Consider the following 18,190-nt stretch of genomic DNA (forward strand, 5'->3'; position numbering starts at 1 on the left):
CCTAGTCAGCTGCCATGTTGGACACAGGCTTCCCTGTAAGCGTGCAGGTTCCTTCTGTTCTCAGGCCCCTAAACACATCTGGGATTTCTATTGCGTCCCAGCCCAGGCCATCACATTCTGTCCTACTCTCTGAATACTGCCTTTGGGTTCATCCCTCACCTGCCTGCTTGTCAAACTCACCATTTTTTGGGGGGACAGAATCTCACTGGAGCGCAATGGTGCGATCTTGGCTCACTGCAACCTCCATCTCCTGGTTCAAGCAATTCTTGTGCCTCAGCCTCCCAAGTAGCTGGGACCACAGGCGTATACCCACCATGCCCAGCTAATTTTTGTATTTTTAGTAGTGATGGGGTTTCACCATGTTGGCCAGGCTGGTCTTGGATTCCTGACCTCAGGTGATCCATCCACTTCGGCCTCCCAAAGTGCTGGGATTACAGGTGTGAGCCACCACACCCGGCCTGCTAAACTCTTAATTTCCTTGGGTTCAGAATGGTCATTCCAAGGTCATAACACTTCTTCATAGCCTGTAGTATAAGCTCTACCTCTGCCTGCTGTGAGCCAGACTTTGGCTCTTGACAGACAAAGCTCAGTTTTTCAAATTTAAAGAAACCTTTTCTCTCCTCATACTGATCTTTGAGTCTTTGCTTCTCTAGCACTATAATCCTCAGTATCATTCTAGAAGAATTGTGTGGAAAGAAGGGATGACTGAAATGCACTGGCCAGTTCCTCAGACCACTGTCCTGCTGTGGTTTCAGGCATCCTGCCAGCTCACCAGGGCTACGGTGAGGATCCCCACACACACGTCTGTGTGCTTGTACAAGCACGTACAAAGGACAATTCCTAGGTGTAATTTCTACCACCTAGTATTGTTTTTATGTCTAGAAAAACCTTTTTAAAGATACATATGGTCATATGATTGTATTTTGGCAAAAAGCATTTCACTTGAAAGTCATTGTGAATTACATCTCCCTCCTCCCTCTCTGAGCTTAAAGTGCCAAGTGGAAATGCTTTGTCTCCTCATTGCCTGGAGAAATAGAGGAGTGTCTGTCCACATTTCGGAGGCTGGCATCAAGGCAGCCCTCAGATGCAGCATCCCATGATGCTGGGCCACAGTCTTTTAATAAGATATAGTATTTCGTATAACAGAAAATAACCATGCCCCTGTGATACAGTCTCCAGGAGATCTGCCCCAATATACTAGCTTTGGAGTTTAGCCTTGATATATAGTAACAGTTCAAAGTGCAAATGTGGCATAAAGGATCTCTTTAAGCCACATGGACATTATTCATTAGACACAGAAAAATCCAATGGTATCTTAGATTTTCTCCATTGAATCTAGTATGGGGACTTAGATTCCTGCTAACTTACCAGCTTTCTCCAACAATAAATAAGCTTTCATTTCACGAGCTTCCTTCCCGTCTTATGGAAGAATTTATTTCTGTTTAAGTAGCAGCTCAACTTAGGTACCAAGATGCAAGGAGCGACACCTCTGTCTTTTTTTGAGACTGGGTCTCGCTCTGTTGCTCAGGCTGGAGTGCAGTGACACAATCTCAGCTCATTGCCACCTCTGTTTCCTAGTTCAAGTGATTCTTGTGCCTTAGCCTCCCGAGTAGCTGGGACCACAGGTGTGCACCCCCCACGCCTGGTTAATTGTTTTATTTTTAGTAGAGACAGGGTTTTACCATGTTGACCAGGCTGGTCTGGAACTCCCGGCCTTAGGTGATCCGCCCACCTCAGTCTCCAAAAGTCCTGGAGTTACAGGTGTGAGCCACCACACCGGCTGGGATACTACCTCTCTTAATGCTGTAAAACCCAGGACCTCCAAGGTTAAGCAGCGCAAGGAGACTTTCCATACAAGCAGGGATGGTCGGCCTCATTGCCCAGCTGCCTTCATGAAGTTCTGCTTTACCCTGGGGCTCTCAGGATCCACTCTTCCAGTTCCTCGAGGGCAGTCCCAGGGGCTTTTGCTCTGTGGGATGCTGTGGCCCATGTGGGGTTCATGTTAGCACAGCTGAGAGAGGCAGGGCCCCTCAAAGGGACTTAACTGAACTTTTAAGAGAAAACAAGATGGAAATAAATATGGAGAGCATAAGAAACACAAACACCCTGCTCTGGAGGGCGGGAGCTCTCATCTGCCCACTCCCCTCTGTCCTGGAAACTGAGAGGTAGGAAGCCACCCTCCAGCTGAAGGCTGCTGACAGCCTTGCCCTGGTGGCTTTCCAGCTCTGACAGCTCTTGACCTCTCAATTCTTCACTCCTTTTGAAAATAAATGCTGAGTCTCAGCCCCTGCTGGGTCCTCCTCCATTCTGAGGACCTGTCTCTTCTCTAGGTGTTTGATACCAGAAATGCTCTCACACGGTAGATGGGACTTTTTTTCCTACATAGAGAGAGGCCACTTGTCCTTAGGGCCACGATAGTTTAACAGTCTTTTGATAAGATATAACATTTCATATAACAGAAATTAAATAGGCACGATAATGCTGAGGGGAGATTTTTCTCCCTTTGGCAGTAGTGATTTGAGCCATTTGCTTGTTATTTCAGCTTTTCTAGGGTCAATTACTGAGCACCTATTATGTGCCAGTCATTGTAGGAGGCTATAGGGATATCAGACAGATAAGACAGGAGCCTGCAGCCTGGTAAACTAAGGTAGGTGTGCAAACAGTAAGCACAATGAAAGATTGTGCTGTGACAGTTATATGAGGCCCAGTGGAAGGACAAAAGAGAAGGACATCGATTCTGTGAAGGAGAGGGTTGGAGGGGGGTTTGGACCAGGAAAAATTACACTGATAACAAAATGCTTCAGCTGAGTCCTGAAGGGTGACTAGGTCATTGTTTTGGGAAACAGTGCTGGAGAGAGCAGCTGAGGAGGAGGAAACAGCATTGGTCAAAGCGTGGAGAATAAGGTCCCTTGGCCTATTAAGGAGCTGCAAGGAACGTGGTGTGGGGTGGTCCATGCGGGGCCAGGGCTGACGAGAGATGCCGCAGGAGCCATGCTGTACAGGTTGAGTGGGTAAGCCAAGGAGTTTGGATGGAATGCAGAGAGAAGGGTGAGTGGAAGAGTCAGCGATCTTCAGGAGTTGGTGGTACTTGGGAGTAAGACAGAGCAGCAGTTCTCACTATGGCCCACAGACCAAGAGCATCAGCATCACCTGAGAACTTGTTAGAAATGCAGATTGTCAGCCCCTGGCCTAGACCCCTTGAATCAGCATTTCTATAGGTGGGGCTGAACAATCTCTTGTAACAAGTCTTCTAGGTGAGTCTGATGCTTATTCAAGTTTAAGGACTACTGAGATAGAGAATATGGGAAGAACTAGAGGGGCATCAGTTTTGTGGAGGAAAGACGGTCAATCCAGGCTTGAGTGTGTTGACTTCGAAGTAACACATGGAACTATCAAAATGCAGTCCCAGGACCCACTGCACTGGCTTCACCTGGGAACTTGTTACAAACTCGGAACCAGAGGCCTGCTCCAGACCCACTGAAGCAGAAGCCGGATTTTGATGAGACCTCCAGGCAGTTTATGTCCACTTTTCAGGCTCTAGTCTGGAGGTTAGCTAGGGTTGATGCTCAGGAGAGGGATCTCAGCAGGAAATAGAAAGGTGGGAGTTGTCAGTTCCAGGTGTGATTGCAGATGACACATTTCCAGGGTGACTGTGTAGGGAGGGACACTGGCTGAGGTGACTTTGCTTGAGTCATCATGCTGACTGCTTAGCATTAACTTTGTAGAGCTGTGGAAGATCAAACATAACGAGCCCTGGGTGGCAGCCAGCCTGTTGTAAGGGAAACATGCTACTTGCAGCCATTATCTCAACAACTATTAAAGCAACAGTAATTTTCCCAGGCACCCACCGGTTGAACTGGGCCTGGAACCTGGTCTTAGAACCCTTACTGTCCACTGTCACGTTCGTCTCATAGAGCCCTACTTTATGGTGGGGGAGTGGGGCATTCCATTTACTTATGTTGCCAGGGCTGGAAATGTGAACAAGTAGAAAAAAAAATCACACATGATGCTCAATACACGCTCATAGAAGTTGCTCAATAAAGGTTAAACATTGTTGAAACAAATGATTAAAAATTGCTTTTAGATTAAAAAATGTATTCCTATCAATAACTTCAGTTTGACTTTATAACATCTTTGTAAGTAAACATGCTTTCATAAAAAAATGACAACTTTATTGAGATATAACTTACCATAAAATTCATCATTTAAAAATACAATATAACTCAATAATTTGTATATTTCAAGGTTGTGTGACTATCACGACGATCTACATGCGGAACATTTTCATCATCCTAAAAAGAAACGCCATCCCTCTAGCAGTCACTCCCTTTCCCTCTTTCTCCCCAGCCCCTGGAAACCACTCTCTGTCTGTATGGATTTCCCTGTTCTTGACATTTTATAGAAATGGAATCATGTGTGTCTGGCTTCTTTCACTTAGAAAGTTTTGCGGATTTATCTATGTTACAGTATATATCAGCACTTCACCTCTCTTATGGCTGAATAATAATCTACTCTATGGATGTACCAATGTTTTATTTATCTATGCCTCAGGTGATAAGCATTTGGGTTGTTTCTACCTTTTGGCTATTATGAATGATGTAGCTATGAATATTCATGTGTAAGTTTATATATAAATGTATGTTTTCATTTCTCTTGGGCATGTACCTTGGCCTGGAATTGTTAGGTCATGTGGTAACACTACATTTAGTCTTTTGAGGAGCTTCCAGATAGTTTTCCAGAATGACTACACCATTTTACATTCCCACTAGGAATGTATGAGGTTTCTGATCTATCTTTCCCAGCACATATTATCTGTCTTTTTGAGTGTAGTCATTCTAGTGAATGTGAAATTTTACAGGTAAGAAAACTCATTTTACAGGTAAGAAAACTGAAGGTGCATTATTTGCCAAAGTTGGTAGAGCTATTAAATAGCCAAACTAGAGCTTTTCTTATGGAAAGGCAAATGTTTGATGCATAGTCTGTGTGAGGCATTACGACTTTTGCTCTTAAGTTGTTTAATCTTTGCAACTATCTGTAACAAAGGTTCTATTATTGTGTTTATTTGTAAATGAGTACAAGGCCAGGACTGGGCTTGGAGTGCAGCTAGAGAGGTACTTAGGGTATAACATTTAGGGAGACGTTACTCTCAGGTTCCTACCAGCACTTCCACAATTCCGACGATATCCTTAAATATTGCATCCTAGGTGCTTCACTGACCTCATCTCAATCCTGGTCCTACTTGAAGAAACCGAGCCATACGAAGATTGGGGTAACTTACCCAAAGTTTCCAAACTAGAAAGTAGCAGAGCTAGCATTCAAACTCCAGAAAACTGGCCTCTGGGTCCATGCCATGAATCACTAGCCTACACTGACTCCCACATCTCTGATCTGCAAACTGTGCCTTTTCCATTTCTTTCTCAAGACATAACTTTCAGAAATTAGCCAGTGCTTTGGCAAGTGGAACACCCAAAGTAAAATCCCAGAGATGGGTTTTGGGGAGACTAAGCAGAACTACTCAACAGCCCCCACCCCCTCTGCCCCAGGCACCTACCACATGATTCTCCTGGAGGGGTCAACTGGCTACACACATCCCCTTGCCACATCTGTACTTATTATCACAGCTCTGCATAAATCTGCCCAGTTCCATGGAGGCCCCCCTGCAAGTGGCCAGATGGACTCTGTCCTATTGGAGAAGAGGCCATTCAGACGTGTCAGGATTATTCGCTCTGACCAGCTGCAAGGAAAACAAATGTTCTCCTGGCCAAGCCAGAATGAATCTGCCACTTGTCCAAATGTTCTGAGTCAAATGCTTGGAAATCAGATCTCTCATAAACACGCCCTATTTGGTTGCTCATTCTCTTTGGTCTTTTAGAATTAACGGGTCATTTGCATTCTTCTCATCGCTTTTCCAATGATGTTGCTGTGTCAATGGGTTTTGAATGGTTCTTCAATTTAGGGAGAGCCTTCCACAAGGCAATATGAATATAAAATTATACATTGGTGCTTGTGTATATTACCCCCCTCAGGGGTGATGGCAGTCTTTGGGAAGATGTTTACTCAAGTCATCAGCCAACAGCAGGTTCTTCTGCTCCCCATGAGGAAGCTCAATTCAGTCTTGGTTCATGAGTGCTCCCTGAGTGAGCTACGGCAGGGCAGCCTGTCCCAGGCCAGCAGATCTTTTGTATCTGCCTCAAACTCAGAGGCTTTTGGTTTGAATTTCATTGCCATTTTTCTCTATTAAAAATGACAATTGCAGTATTGAATTTTCACCATTTTGTTTGGAATTTCTATTTTATTCTATGACTGATTCTCAAAGCTGTGGGCCTGTGGACCAGCAGCATTAGAATCTCCCGGGAGCTTATTGGAAATGCAGACTCTCAGGCCCCACCCTAGAGGTCCTAGATCCATAATTTGCAGCTTAACAAGATCCCAGGTGATGCCTGTGAACACTCATGATTGAGAAGTGCTACTCCACATGTCCATTTCTCTGTTCCCTTCAGCTAGGATCTCCATCCAGTACTTAGTTTGAGGCTAGAACTTTTGGTAGACTTTCAGATCTTAAAAAAGCACACACATACACAGAAATTCTTTCCTTTGCTTTTGCATGATGTCATTCATTTTACCTGGCCTGCCACAAGAAAGAAAGAGGCAAATTACATCCAAGTTTTATATACATACATATATATATATATATATATATATATATATATATATATATATATATGTGTGACTAACTTCTTAATTGCATCTCTTAAAGCCCCCATCATTAACAGAGTCCCAAGTGTTGCCAAGATTAATTGAGAAAGATCTAAATGCAAAATAAACACTGTGGCATGGTTTAATTCCATATCAGCTAAGAATGAAGGCACAATTAGTAATAAAGATGTTAATAATTAGTTGCGGTCTATTAAATTTATATTCAGTGATTATGTGGAGAGTGAAGAAAGAATTTTCTCATGAGGACAGAAATCAATGTTTCACCTTGATTGCTATTTTAATGTGCTTATTTTAATGGGGCCATCCTGTAGAAACCCTTGGGCACATTTCCAATTTTATGTAAATGTAGGATTAATTATTATGGAAGCATATAATTTTAGAGTTGGAGCGACCTTGGCGGTCATTTAATCCAGCTCAGTCATCTTACAAGTAGTAGGAGTTGGTTGACTGACTTAAGTCTTTCCACAGAGATTTGGAACCTGTGCTTCTCAACTCTAAAGCCATTGAAGGTGAAACCTTTTCAGATCCCTCCAGACAGAAGTGCTTTTCCTTGCTTCAGAATTCTCCAAAGTACCGTTTATTGTATGAGGCCCTTACCCCACCCTGCATTGTGATCTACGTACTTTCAGTTGTAAGGTTGGGGTCTTGAAAACTATGGATGATTAATTTTTTTTCTTTTTCGAGATGGAGTTTCGTTCTTGTTGCCTAGTCTGGAGTGCAATAATGCAATCTTGGCTCACTGCAACCTCCACCTCCTGGGTTCAAGTGATTCTCCTGCCTCAGCCTCCTGAGTAGCTGGGATTACAGGCATGCGCCACCACATCCGGCTAATTTTTGTATTTTTAGTAGAGATGAGATTTCTCCTCTTTGGTCAGGCTGGTCTAGAACAATTGACCTCAGGTGATCCACCTGCTTCAGCCTCCCAAAGTGCTGGGATTACAGGTGTGAGCCACCATGCCCAGCCTATGGATGATTAATTTTTATATTTCTTTATAATTGCTAGCTCTGTGTATTGCAAACAGTAGTCGCATAATAAAGGTACATGCAGTGGTGTTCTGGAGCTGGTTTTTACCTGCTCACCAGAGTTCATAGTGTCTTCACGTTGGTAGCTTGATATCAGCCGTGGTGGAAGTATGTACACCATAGCAGTGGGCACATGCTACAAATCAGGGCTTCTACCCTGTCCTGCCCAAGACTCCCACCACACCCCACCCCAGGGTAGTGGGTCTTTACAAAAATCTAAAGATCTAAACCAGGCTTGCCCAACCCACGGCCCTTGGGTCTCTTGTGGCCCAGGATGGCTTTGAATGCAGCCCAACACAAATTTGTAAACTTTCTTAAAACATTATGAGATTTTTTTGCAATATATTTTTTAGCTCATCAGCTATTGTTAGTGTTAGTGTATTTTATGTGAGGCCCAAGACAGTTCTTCTTCTTCCATTGTGACCCAGGGAAGCCAAAAGTTTGGATTCCCCAATCTAAACCAATGTAAAAATGGCCATTTAGCCATTGCTTAGCATGGGCTGCTTCAAGAGTGATGGAGGAGCCAAGTGCTTAACGCCCTTGAAGACTTTCACGATTAAACTCAGTGCAAGTCAGGCCTTGGGAATTGCACTAGAATTTGGTTGCAGTCTCAACCAAATTCTGCTACCAAATTCTAGATTCCATTACCTAGAAAAGCTCTTGGAGTATGAATGGTAAAGGCACAGGGTCTGAAATACTGCAGTTAGTTGAATGAGCAAAAAGCTATATTTAGCCACTTCAGTGGCTCCCAGTGACCTACAAAAATACCCAGACTTTTTGCATAAAAATTACACAATGACCACAGTTTACTGTTCTAACCTCATTTCCAGCCACTCACATCATCCACTGTTCATCCTCCGTCGATTCCCTCCTTCATTCTACTTTCCAGCCTCTATGGAGTCTCCATTCCAGCCTCCATGATGGTCCCTTCTTCTAAAATGCACTCCCCCTACCTCCCAGTCCTACCGTAGACCCTTTCCCAGGCTTCCGTTCCTGTCTGGTCCTTTCTACCATGGACCAGAGCTTCTGAGTTAATGTGAAAATTCATACAACTCTGATCATCTCTTCTCTTGTCTGTCTCTCTTTAGGAGCAGGACCCGAGGTCCCATTGGCCCTGGCAAGTACGGCTATGGTAAGGCTCCATATATCTTACCACTGCAGACAGACACTACACACATGCCACAGAGGCTCCGGAGACAGAAGCCCTCATCCCGGCATTCCAGGTCCCAGGGGGCATCGTCTGCTAGGCTCAGCCACAGCTCACCAGCCCACCCGGTCCCCCAACATGGACCTTTGTACCAAAGTGACAGTGGCCCTCGCTCTGGACTGCAGGCTGCAGAGGCCCCCATCTACCAGCTGCCTTTGACCCACGATCAAGGCTTCCAGGCAGCTTCAAGTCTCTTTCATAGCCCGGAAACAAGCAACAACCATGGTGTGGGGACCCACGGGGCAGCTCAGAGCTTCTCTCAGCCTGCCCGATCTACAGCAATCTCATGCATTGGGGCCTATCGGCAGTACAAGCTGTGCAACACCAACGTGAGTACACACAACCCGTACTGGGCCTGGAAATGGCTGCCACTCCTCTTTCTGTCATTTATCACTAAGCATGGTGAAGACAGCAAGGGTACGGTGTCTGGGCCATGTTAACGCACCTTTTAATCTTCCTTCTTTCTCTTTTCTTTCCATGTATTCTCCATTCTCCCCATAAATTTTTTTTTGAAGTTATTGCTTTAGTATCTCACACATTGCTGCTTGAATTGCTTATTGACAATCACCTAATGGTGGTTTAATTATTAATGGCTATTGCTGCCCCAAATTCTCAGTGACTTATAATACTGATTCTTTCCTCAAGTGCAATATGTAAGTTTCCCAGAGGTTCTCGGCTATTCCAGGTGTAAACACTAGGTATTGTAACATGAAGCAGTCTGAGACTGAAGTTGTGAAGAGTCTTCGCCTCTTTTTGTTTGTTTTGTTTTGTTTTTTGAGGTGGAGTCTTGCTCTGTAGTCCCAGGGAGAGTGCAGTGCTGTGCTGTGCTGTGATCTCAGCTCACTGCAACTGCTGCCTCCCAGATCCCAGTTCAAGCAATACTCCTGTCTCAGCCTCCCGAGTAGCTGGGATTACATATGTGTACCACCATGCCTGGCTAATTTTTGTATTTTTAGTAGAGACAGGGTTTCACCATGTTGGCCAGGCTGGTCCTGAACTCCTGACCTCGTGATCCTCACACCTCAGCCTCCCAAAATGCTGGGATTACAGATATGACCCACTGAGCCTGGCCCAGTCTTCACCTCTTAGGGAAGGAGCTAAGACAGCTGGGGTAAATAGATGGCATATGGAGGCCTCTGGGCATCGTAAGTTACTAACTGTTGTGGAAGTATTTTGTTATTTTAAGGACCTGTATAGCTGTACTCATACATATATACATATAGGTATACTCACTTTGGATATCAGTTCAATAAATATTTATTGATTTCATATTCATTCATTTAAATAATATCTACCGCTATTTAAAACTCATAAGCCAGGCCTTGTGCTCAGCCTTTTTTCTAAAAACTTACTGTTTCATCTTCTCCTTAACCATGAGTTTGCTATTCTCTTCATTTTTTAGTCACAAAGAGAGGTAAAATAACTTGCTGAAGATACCATAAACTAATGAGTGGTAGAACAAACTATCAATGTTATCTGTATATGGTGATGAAATGAATTTTTAAAAATATCAGTTTAAAAACTGTGGATTAAAGAGAAGGGAATGAGAGGATGTTAAGAGGTTAAATTTCTGAGTCGCTCTATTTTTCATTAATAATTTAATCTGCCTTAATACTCTGTTGCTGGGTAACAGGACAGCTGTTATATATTAGCTTTAATTTCCTCATTAAAAATATATTTCCTGCTATAGAGTCCATAGAAATGACTTAATTTGTGATCTTAATAATTTCACTGAATGCCTGGGTGGCTTTTTAGCTTATTCTTCCACTGTCAGACTTCAGGAATTATTAATTTTCCAAAGCAGGAATTTTTCTAAAGCCATTGCTGATCGGTCAACCAATAAGTCTTCACTGAGCATCATTGCTTGTCTTGTAACAGAGTAGGTATCACGGAGAATAATGAGAAAGTCGTGTTATCTACCTCCTAGCATTGTTTTGAGGATCAAATGAGGTGACGGAAGGAAAGTGCTTTGTAATTTAAAAAGTAAAGAATTGCTTGGTTTCATGATCAGGCATGCCCTTGTTCCTAAATATCTATTGCTGTCCTTTTAAATGAAATGAATTCATTTGTCATATAAAACACATTCTCCCATTCACTAGTTTATCCCTTAATTTTGAAGACCAGACCAACCATAGAGAGAAAGTAAAAGAGAGGGCATTTGGCATCTGTGTGGAGCTGATGCCCACTTGGCATTCCTTGCATTGAATTTACATTTGTAAAGCATGCCCCTTTTACCAGGCCAGTGCTGCTCACAGCAGGTCATTCTCCCTGTGTAGAAGCTGTGGCTTCCCTGGGTGCCAGGTTATGGTACCACTGAGGAGACTGAATTGCAAAGAATGTTAGAAACTTCTTGTGAGGTTGTGGTGTCTGTCATCTGGCATTTTGGAAGTGGGCAAAATAAAGCCTCCAATCCAGCCTCTACTTCCAAAGAAGTACATGTTGGCAAAGGATTGTATAGGTGGAGTTCCCTTCTCTTCTTTGTGACATGCTCACAGTGTCCTCCCAGTGCACCCCACTGTCCCAAGGCCACATCCTGCTTACCTTTATTGAGAGATGTCATTCCTTAAAGGTTCCATGATTGCATATCTTTTTTTTTTTTTCATAAGCCCATGGCTTCTTGTGACTTGGGCCACACCCCCACGATCTCTTTAAAGTGCCCTCTGTCAGAGGTTCCCCAAGACCGCTCCTGGGTTTGATGATTTCCTCGGAGGACTCATAAGACTCAGCATATTGTCATACTCACAGTTACGACTTATTACAGCCAAAGGGTTGAATAAATAAAGCAAAATCACTAAAGGAAAGGCACATAAGCCCAAGAGCATAGGAACCCAGACATGAGCTCTCCAGAATCACAATGGAGCCACATAGGAGTTGCTTAATTCTACAATGACCTGTTATGACATGTGTAAAAGCTGTCTGCCAGAGAAGCCCTCCCTGTGGCCAGGGTTTTTACTGAGGGCTGGTCACATAGGCACCCTCTCCCTGCTACATATCAACATTCCAGGCTCCCAAAAAGAAAGCAGGTGTTTAGCGTAAGCTATATTTAGGCACAGTGAGCCACTCCTATCATTTAGGGAATGGTGGAAACTGCCCTGAGATCTAAGTTCCCAGATGCCAGCCATGGACCAGCCTTGCAAACAGGCATTTCTGAGGAACGCAGTCTCAGTTCAGCTATATTGTCTTTTTTTTGTGTATTCCCCAGACAGACCCATGTGTCGCAGCATCTCAGCATCAGTGACCTCTGTAAACATTTCTCTCTTCTCCCCAATGTGCAGCATCAAGAGAGGACATGAATGCCCCAATTATGTAGGTATTCCTACTCAAAGAAGAAAAGGTATACAGATGCCAAGCTTTTAAACGGAAGAGCTGTTTCCTTGGGCAAGTCACTTAACACCCTGAGGACCATCTATAGGGTTTATGTCAGGTTCTGACAAGATGGAGTATAGAAGAGCTGGCATGGCGGTGGCACATGGAAAGCATGGTGCTGACACATTGTTAGGAAATAAACATGACTGGCATACCCCCCTTAATACAGGAATGGAGTAAGGTTTCCCCATATCTGAACATCTTCCAGAGTCTCAGCAGTAACTGAAGAAATGCATGGATGAAATGATCAGACCTTCTCAGAGTCATCCTCAGTCCCATGTTAGCTGGGATTAAGGCTCCTTTCCCTTTACCCAGTGACAAAACAAGATTGCCAAGAGACCCAGCAATTCAGCTGTGATTTAGTTTCAGTGTGATCACCCTTGGGTCATGGTGACTTTAAAATGATAAGAGTGGAATTATAGATAACCAACTTCATAGCAGTGAATTCTTTACATCTTCCCAAATGCATATTTAATATTAAGACCTATCTTATGGTGTGATCTAGGAATTTTAAGCACCCAATATGTCTCTGAGATTGTTTAATTCATATAAGAGTTCTGAATGTAGACTTTAAAGATAAGGAAGTATTATTATTTTGCCTACAATGTGCATGAGGAAGTTAGGTACAGATTGAGGATCTGTGGTCTTTTCAAGCACCAATCTCGAACATCTACCAATGCAACACTCTCCATCAGCCAGACTGTATGTGGTGGATGCAAGACTCAATCTGTTTTTTTTTTTTTGAGATGGAGTTTTGCTCTGTTGCCCAGGCTGGAGTGCAGTGGCGTGATCTCGGCTCACTACCACCTCCGCCTCCTGGGTTCAAGCGATTTTCCCACCTCAGCCTCCCAAGTAGCTGGAATTAAAGGTGCATGCCACCATGCCTGGATAATTTTTGTATTTTTAGTAGAGATGGGGTTTCACCATGTTTGCCAGGCTGGTCTCCAACTCCTGACCTTAGGTGATCTGCCCACCTCGACCTCCCAAAGTGCTGTGATTACAGGCATCAGCCATAGCCCCTGGCCTTGTTTTTTTGTTTGTTTGTTTGTTTGTGTTTGAGACAGAGTCTCTCTCTGTTACCCAGGCTGGAGTGCAGTGGCACAAAGTCTTTTAAACACTCCAAAGAGAAAGCTTTGGAGTCCATAAACGTAACATTGACGTTGATTGAGTGGGGTGAGGTGTTAGGCTGTGGTTGGGACACTGAGATGAGAGCAGGCTCTTGCTTTATGCAGCTCAAGTCCGGTAAGAGGGATAGACTCATCAAAAGGCACTAACAATGCAGGTCATATATGCCACTGCACATGCCACATAGGTCCTTTCAAATCCCTGTAGTGGAAATTAACCTGGCTTGGGTGGAGTTCGAGTTCCAGGCAAGGGTGGGTGTTTAAGGAAGAGCAAGTGACAGAGGTCCTAGAGGCCCTTTGCAGTCCTGTAAGGGCTGAGGAGCAAGAAGGAGGCACTGAAAGACCTCTTGGTGGAATCAGATGTATTTCCAGTGAATGAAGCCTTTATCTGCAAGTTTGTCTTCAGCAGTGAAGGGGCAACACAGGGAGGAAGCCATGATTTATCTGCAGCCCTGCACTTTCTCGATGATGGCTAAAAGTAATAGGAACTCAAGGAACAGAGTAATCAGTTAAATTTCTTCTTCATGGAAGCGCATTGAAGCCCAAGACTTGATAGCTAGAGTTGTTATAGGGATTGCAACAGAGGAAGGAGAAATCAAACCTCAATTTCTCTGGCGCCTGAGGGGATGAAGTTGAACAAAATAAAATCCCTTTTCTGGCCAGGCTTGGCTTGGCTTGATTGGCTCATGACTGTAATCCCAATTCTGTGGGAGGCCCTGGTGGGAGGATTGCTTGAGGCCAGGAGTTCAAAACCAGCCTGGGGAACATAGTGAGACCTTGTCTCTACAAAAAATTTAAAAAGCAACTGAGGTTGGTGGTGTGTGCCTGTGGTCCCAGCTACTCAGGAGGCTTGAGGCGGGAGGAATGCTTGAGCCCAGGAGTTGGAGGATGCATTGAGCTATGATTACACCACTGCACTCAGGCCTGGGGGGCAGAGCAATACCTTGTCTCTAAAACAACAACAAAAAGTCCTTTCGACCTTTGTCCTGGAGGCTTAGGTGTCTCTCTTCCCACTTTCTCTTAGGGACTCTGAATTCAGCAGTTTCTCTTGGGCACTCTGAATGCAACACTTTCTCCCTGGAGAGGAGACTGGCTGATACTCTGACCTCTTCTGGAGGAGGGAGGCTGTAGTACAAGGCAGGGACACAATTATGAGTTTTTAAGGGGCTTTGCTGCCAAAGGAGGTGTGATCCTGAGTTTAGACAGAGTGCACTTAACATTATGAGGGAGAAACTCTGGAGCTAAAAGCAGCTTTTAGCAAACATGGATGTGATGAGTTCTGGTATCAGTGACTCTCTAGTAAATTTCCCTGGGGTAGGATTGGCTTTTGACAATGGATTTATCCATGTGGAGTTGTTTGTGCCTCAAAGTAAGTGCAAATAAGGGGAAGATGTTGGCCAAATCCCAAACTAGCTGGGCGTGCTCTCCTCAGGCAGATTTAATTCTACTCCACCTCTAGTCTGATATCGAATGAAAGAGGAGCTAACAACTTCCTGACTGCAGTTTTAAACAAAAACTTAGTAAATGGGCCAGGTAAGAATTGAGTACAGTTCTGTAAGGTGTAAAGCTTGCCAGGAACCATTAGGCCAGTTACTGGATGGACAGACTGGGGGTTTCAACACTAGTTTCTCTTATCATGAGCTTATCACCAACCTCCTCATCTAGGAAATATGTGCAAGTATCAGTGCTTTTTGCAGAATTTTTCCTTCTGTCCTCTCAGACCACTTGGAATTTCCATAGAAAATTCTCTTACTGACTTTTTCATATATATACACACACACACACACACATATACATGAACACACATACAAATATGTATATATACATATATGTGGACCACACATACGTGTACATATATGTATGCACGTATATGCATATATGTATGTGTATGATCCACACATGTTTGTATACATGTGTGTCTATATGTATATATGTGTATACACAGATATGTGTACATACATGTATACACATATATGTATATAGGTCCTTTTAAATCCCCACATAGTGGAAATTAACCTGGCTTGGGTGGAGTTTAAGTGCAGATTATCCAGGTGAGGGAAGGTGTATATATGTATACATATGTGTGTGTGTTATTCACATATATGTGTGAATTATTAGAGAGTGTATATAGGTATACACACAAATATATACACATAAGAATTGTTAACAGTTGTCATTTTTCATGATTATAAAAAGTTGTACACACAAAGAGTAAGGAATAGTAGAACAACAAAGACACATATATCCTAGTCTCTCTCTCGAGATGTAAGCACGGCCAGTAATGTTTAACATGTAGTTCTTATGTTCATTCTCTCCATAGCTCTAAATGGCCTATTACTACCCCTGCTTCTTGATGCATCAACTTAAATTTTCTCCATCAACTCCTTATTCTGGAAGATGAAGAAATGACCCCCTTTCCTTCTTCCTGCTGATCTACACTAGCAGCATCTTTGTTTTCACTTATATTTTTTGCTATATGTAGTATATTAACAATTTTTATTTTCTTGATTTTTCAGCATTAGGAAAAATCAGTTAACTTCTTCCTTTGCAGGATTAAAAATGTCGTGTCCAAACAATTCACTACATTCACATTTTTGTTTATGCATTTTTTTCCAGTTGGCCTGTAAGTCCCTGTGGGAGGCTATTATGGCAGATTCTTTGCATCCTCATTACTGTCAGCACCCGACACATGGAGCGCTGCAATGAGTATTTGCCTTTGAATGGAATTTTACACCCTGCCCCAGTAGATAGCAGAGGAGAAGGAAGCCAGTCTTACTGATGTAATACCAGAAACAGCCACTAGGACATTTATGCTCCTTGAGAGAGTGGGGTGGTTTTGTTTCTGCTTTTGCTTGAGACAGAGTCTCACTTTGTTGTCCAGGTTGGAGTGTGATGGAATAAGCATAGCTCATTACAGCCTCAAACTCCTGGACTCAAGCAATCCTTCTGCCTCAGCCTACAGGCATGCACTCCCATGCTCAGCTAATTATTTTTTTGTAGAAATGGGGTCTTGCTATGTTGCCCATGGTGGTCTTGAACTCCTGCACTCAAGCATGCTCCCAATTTAGCCTCCCAAGTGCTGAGATCACGTGCATGAGCCACCAGACTAAATTTTTTAATACTTTAATTTTACCATGTGCTTCCTGATTAGTTAAGGAAAAGGGCATTCTTTTTTAGGTCTTCTTATAGACTTAGAGACATATAAATAATATAAATAGGCAGACATAAGTAAGCAGTCTTGAGATAGGCCTAGATTTGAAGGGATCCTGAATTTTTTTTTTTTGAGAGAGAGTCTTACTCTGTCACCCAGGCTGGAGTGCAGTGGTGCGATCTCGGCTTATTGCAACCTCCACCTCCCAGGTTCAAGCAATTCTCCCAAGTAGCTGGGACTACAGACGCATGCCACCACACCCAGCTAATTTTTGTATTTTTAGTAAGACGGGGTTTCTCCGTGTTAGCCAAGATGGTCTCAATATCCTGACCTCATGATGCACCCACCTCAGCTTCTGAAAGTGCTGGGATTACAGGCGTGAGTCACCATGCCCAGCCCCCCAAAATATTTAAAAATCTAAGATTCACCTGGGTGAATGGCTGGGCTTAGTGTCATATTAAATCCTTTGGGACTTTGATGTAAGTATTGAATGAGAGGGAAACACCTCTCTCTAGGAGAACATGATGAACTTCCTCTGGATGAAAAAAAGCGTTTGAGAATCAAGAAAATCTCAGATTAAAAAAATATATATACAAAACCTTTCTCCAAATTCCTCAGACAAACCAATTAATTCACTGACTGGAGGATTGCTGGAAGTGGTGGGAGGTGGCAAAGGTTTTTGTGAGGTTGAGTTTGTTCTGTGTGATTTTTGAGAAAGGAGATATTAAACATATTTGAAAAATGTGCAAGATAACTGGAGAGGAATTTTGGCCATAGTTTATATTACTTTCTAGCTAGAAAACAGGCCCATTTTCCAGCTGTAGTTGAGAAAGGAAGGAAGGGCATGCTCAGAACACATACCTTTCAGGGACTTAGGACTTCTGGAACTACTGAAGTCTCCGCAGTGGACGTTGGGTGTCTCCACTTCAGCCAGCATTTATTGGTCATTACAGAGAGCTGGAAACATTAATGTGTTACCACTTAAAAATCCCCATGAAAATCCCTGGGGTTTGGGGCCTGGAAGGTGGTATAGGGCTTGTTATTCAATTATGGTAGTTTAGGCTTTGAGAAGCTAAATGTTTTTCCCAAGGTCACAGAGCCACTTTCTCATGACAGTGCAGGGACATTTTCTAGATTTCATTTTCTTAAAAAGCTCATGACTGTGGTGATGTTAAATACATCATCTGTTGCTATGGTAGTGGGTCTTTTGATTGAATCCAGAGCAATGCAAGGGATGAAAAAAATTGCATATCTAATGCAGGCAGACTTCAAGGTCATGTTCCTTGGCACCAGTACATAGGACATGATGCTGTTCATCTCTCAGGAAGGTGAAAGTAATTAATTACCAAAAGGTAAGTGTGTGATCACTGATGGTGGCTTCTTGAGAAGTGAAGTTGGGTATAGTCAGTTGTCATTTCAGATTAACCAGGGTCACTAGAAATGTAGCCAGAGTTTCCATAATGCTATTTGTGACTCATAGCAACCCCAGGCAATTGTCTAGATGGAACTTTGGATAGGGCTCATATTGCTTTATAAGGATTCAGCTAATCATATTAAAGCACGTCTTTATTTCTCTTCCATTAAAAGCCCAGTGGAAACATC

At 43.2% G+C, this 18,190-nt stretch overlaps 1 protein-coding gene across 1 annotated transcript in view; it reads left to right on the forward strand.

The window, feature by feature from the left end:
- Positions 1-18,190, forward strand: part of THSD4 (thrombospondin type 1 domain containing 4) — a 672,648-nt gene that overhangs the window by 114,972 nt on the left and 539,486 nt on the right. Inside the window, exon 5 of the mRNA XM_035259084.3 lies at positions 8,829-9,276. Within this exon, the coding sequence (XP_035114975.1) occupies positions 8,829-9,276 (448 nt within the window). The remainder of the gene's footprint in view (positions 1-8,828; positions 9,277-18,190) is intronic.

This window comes from Callithrix jacchus, chromosome 8 (genome assembly GCF_049354715.1).
Source record: "Callithrix jacchus isolate 240 chromosome 8, calJac240_pri, whole genome shotgun sequence".
Lineage (NCBI taxonomy): Eukaryota > Metazoa > Chordata > Mammalia > Primates > Cebidae > Callithrix > Callithrix jacchus.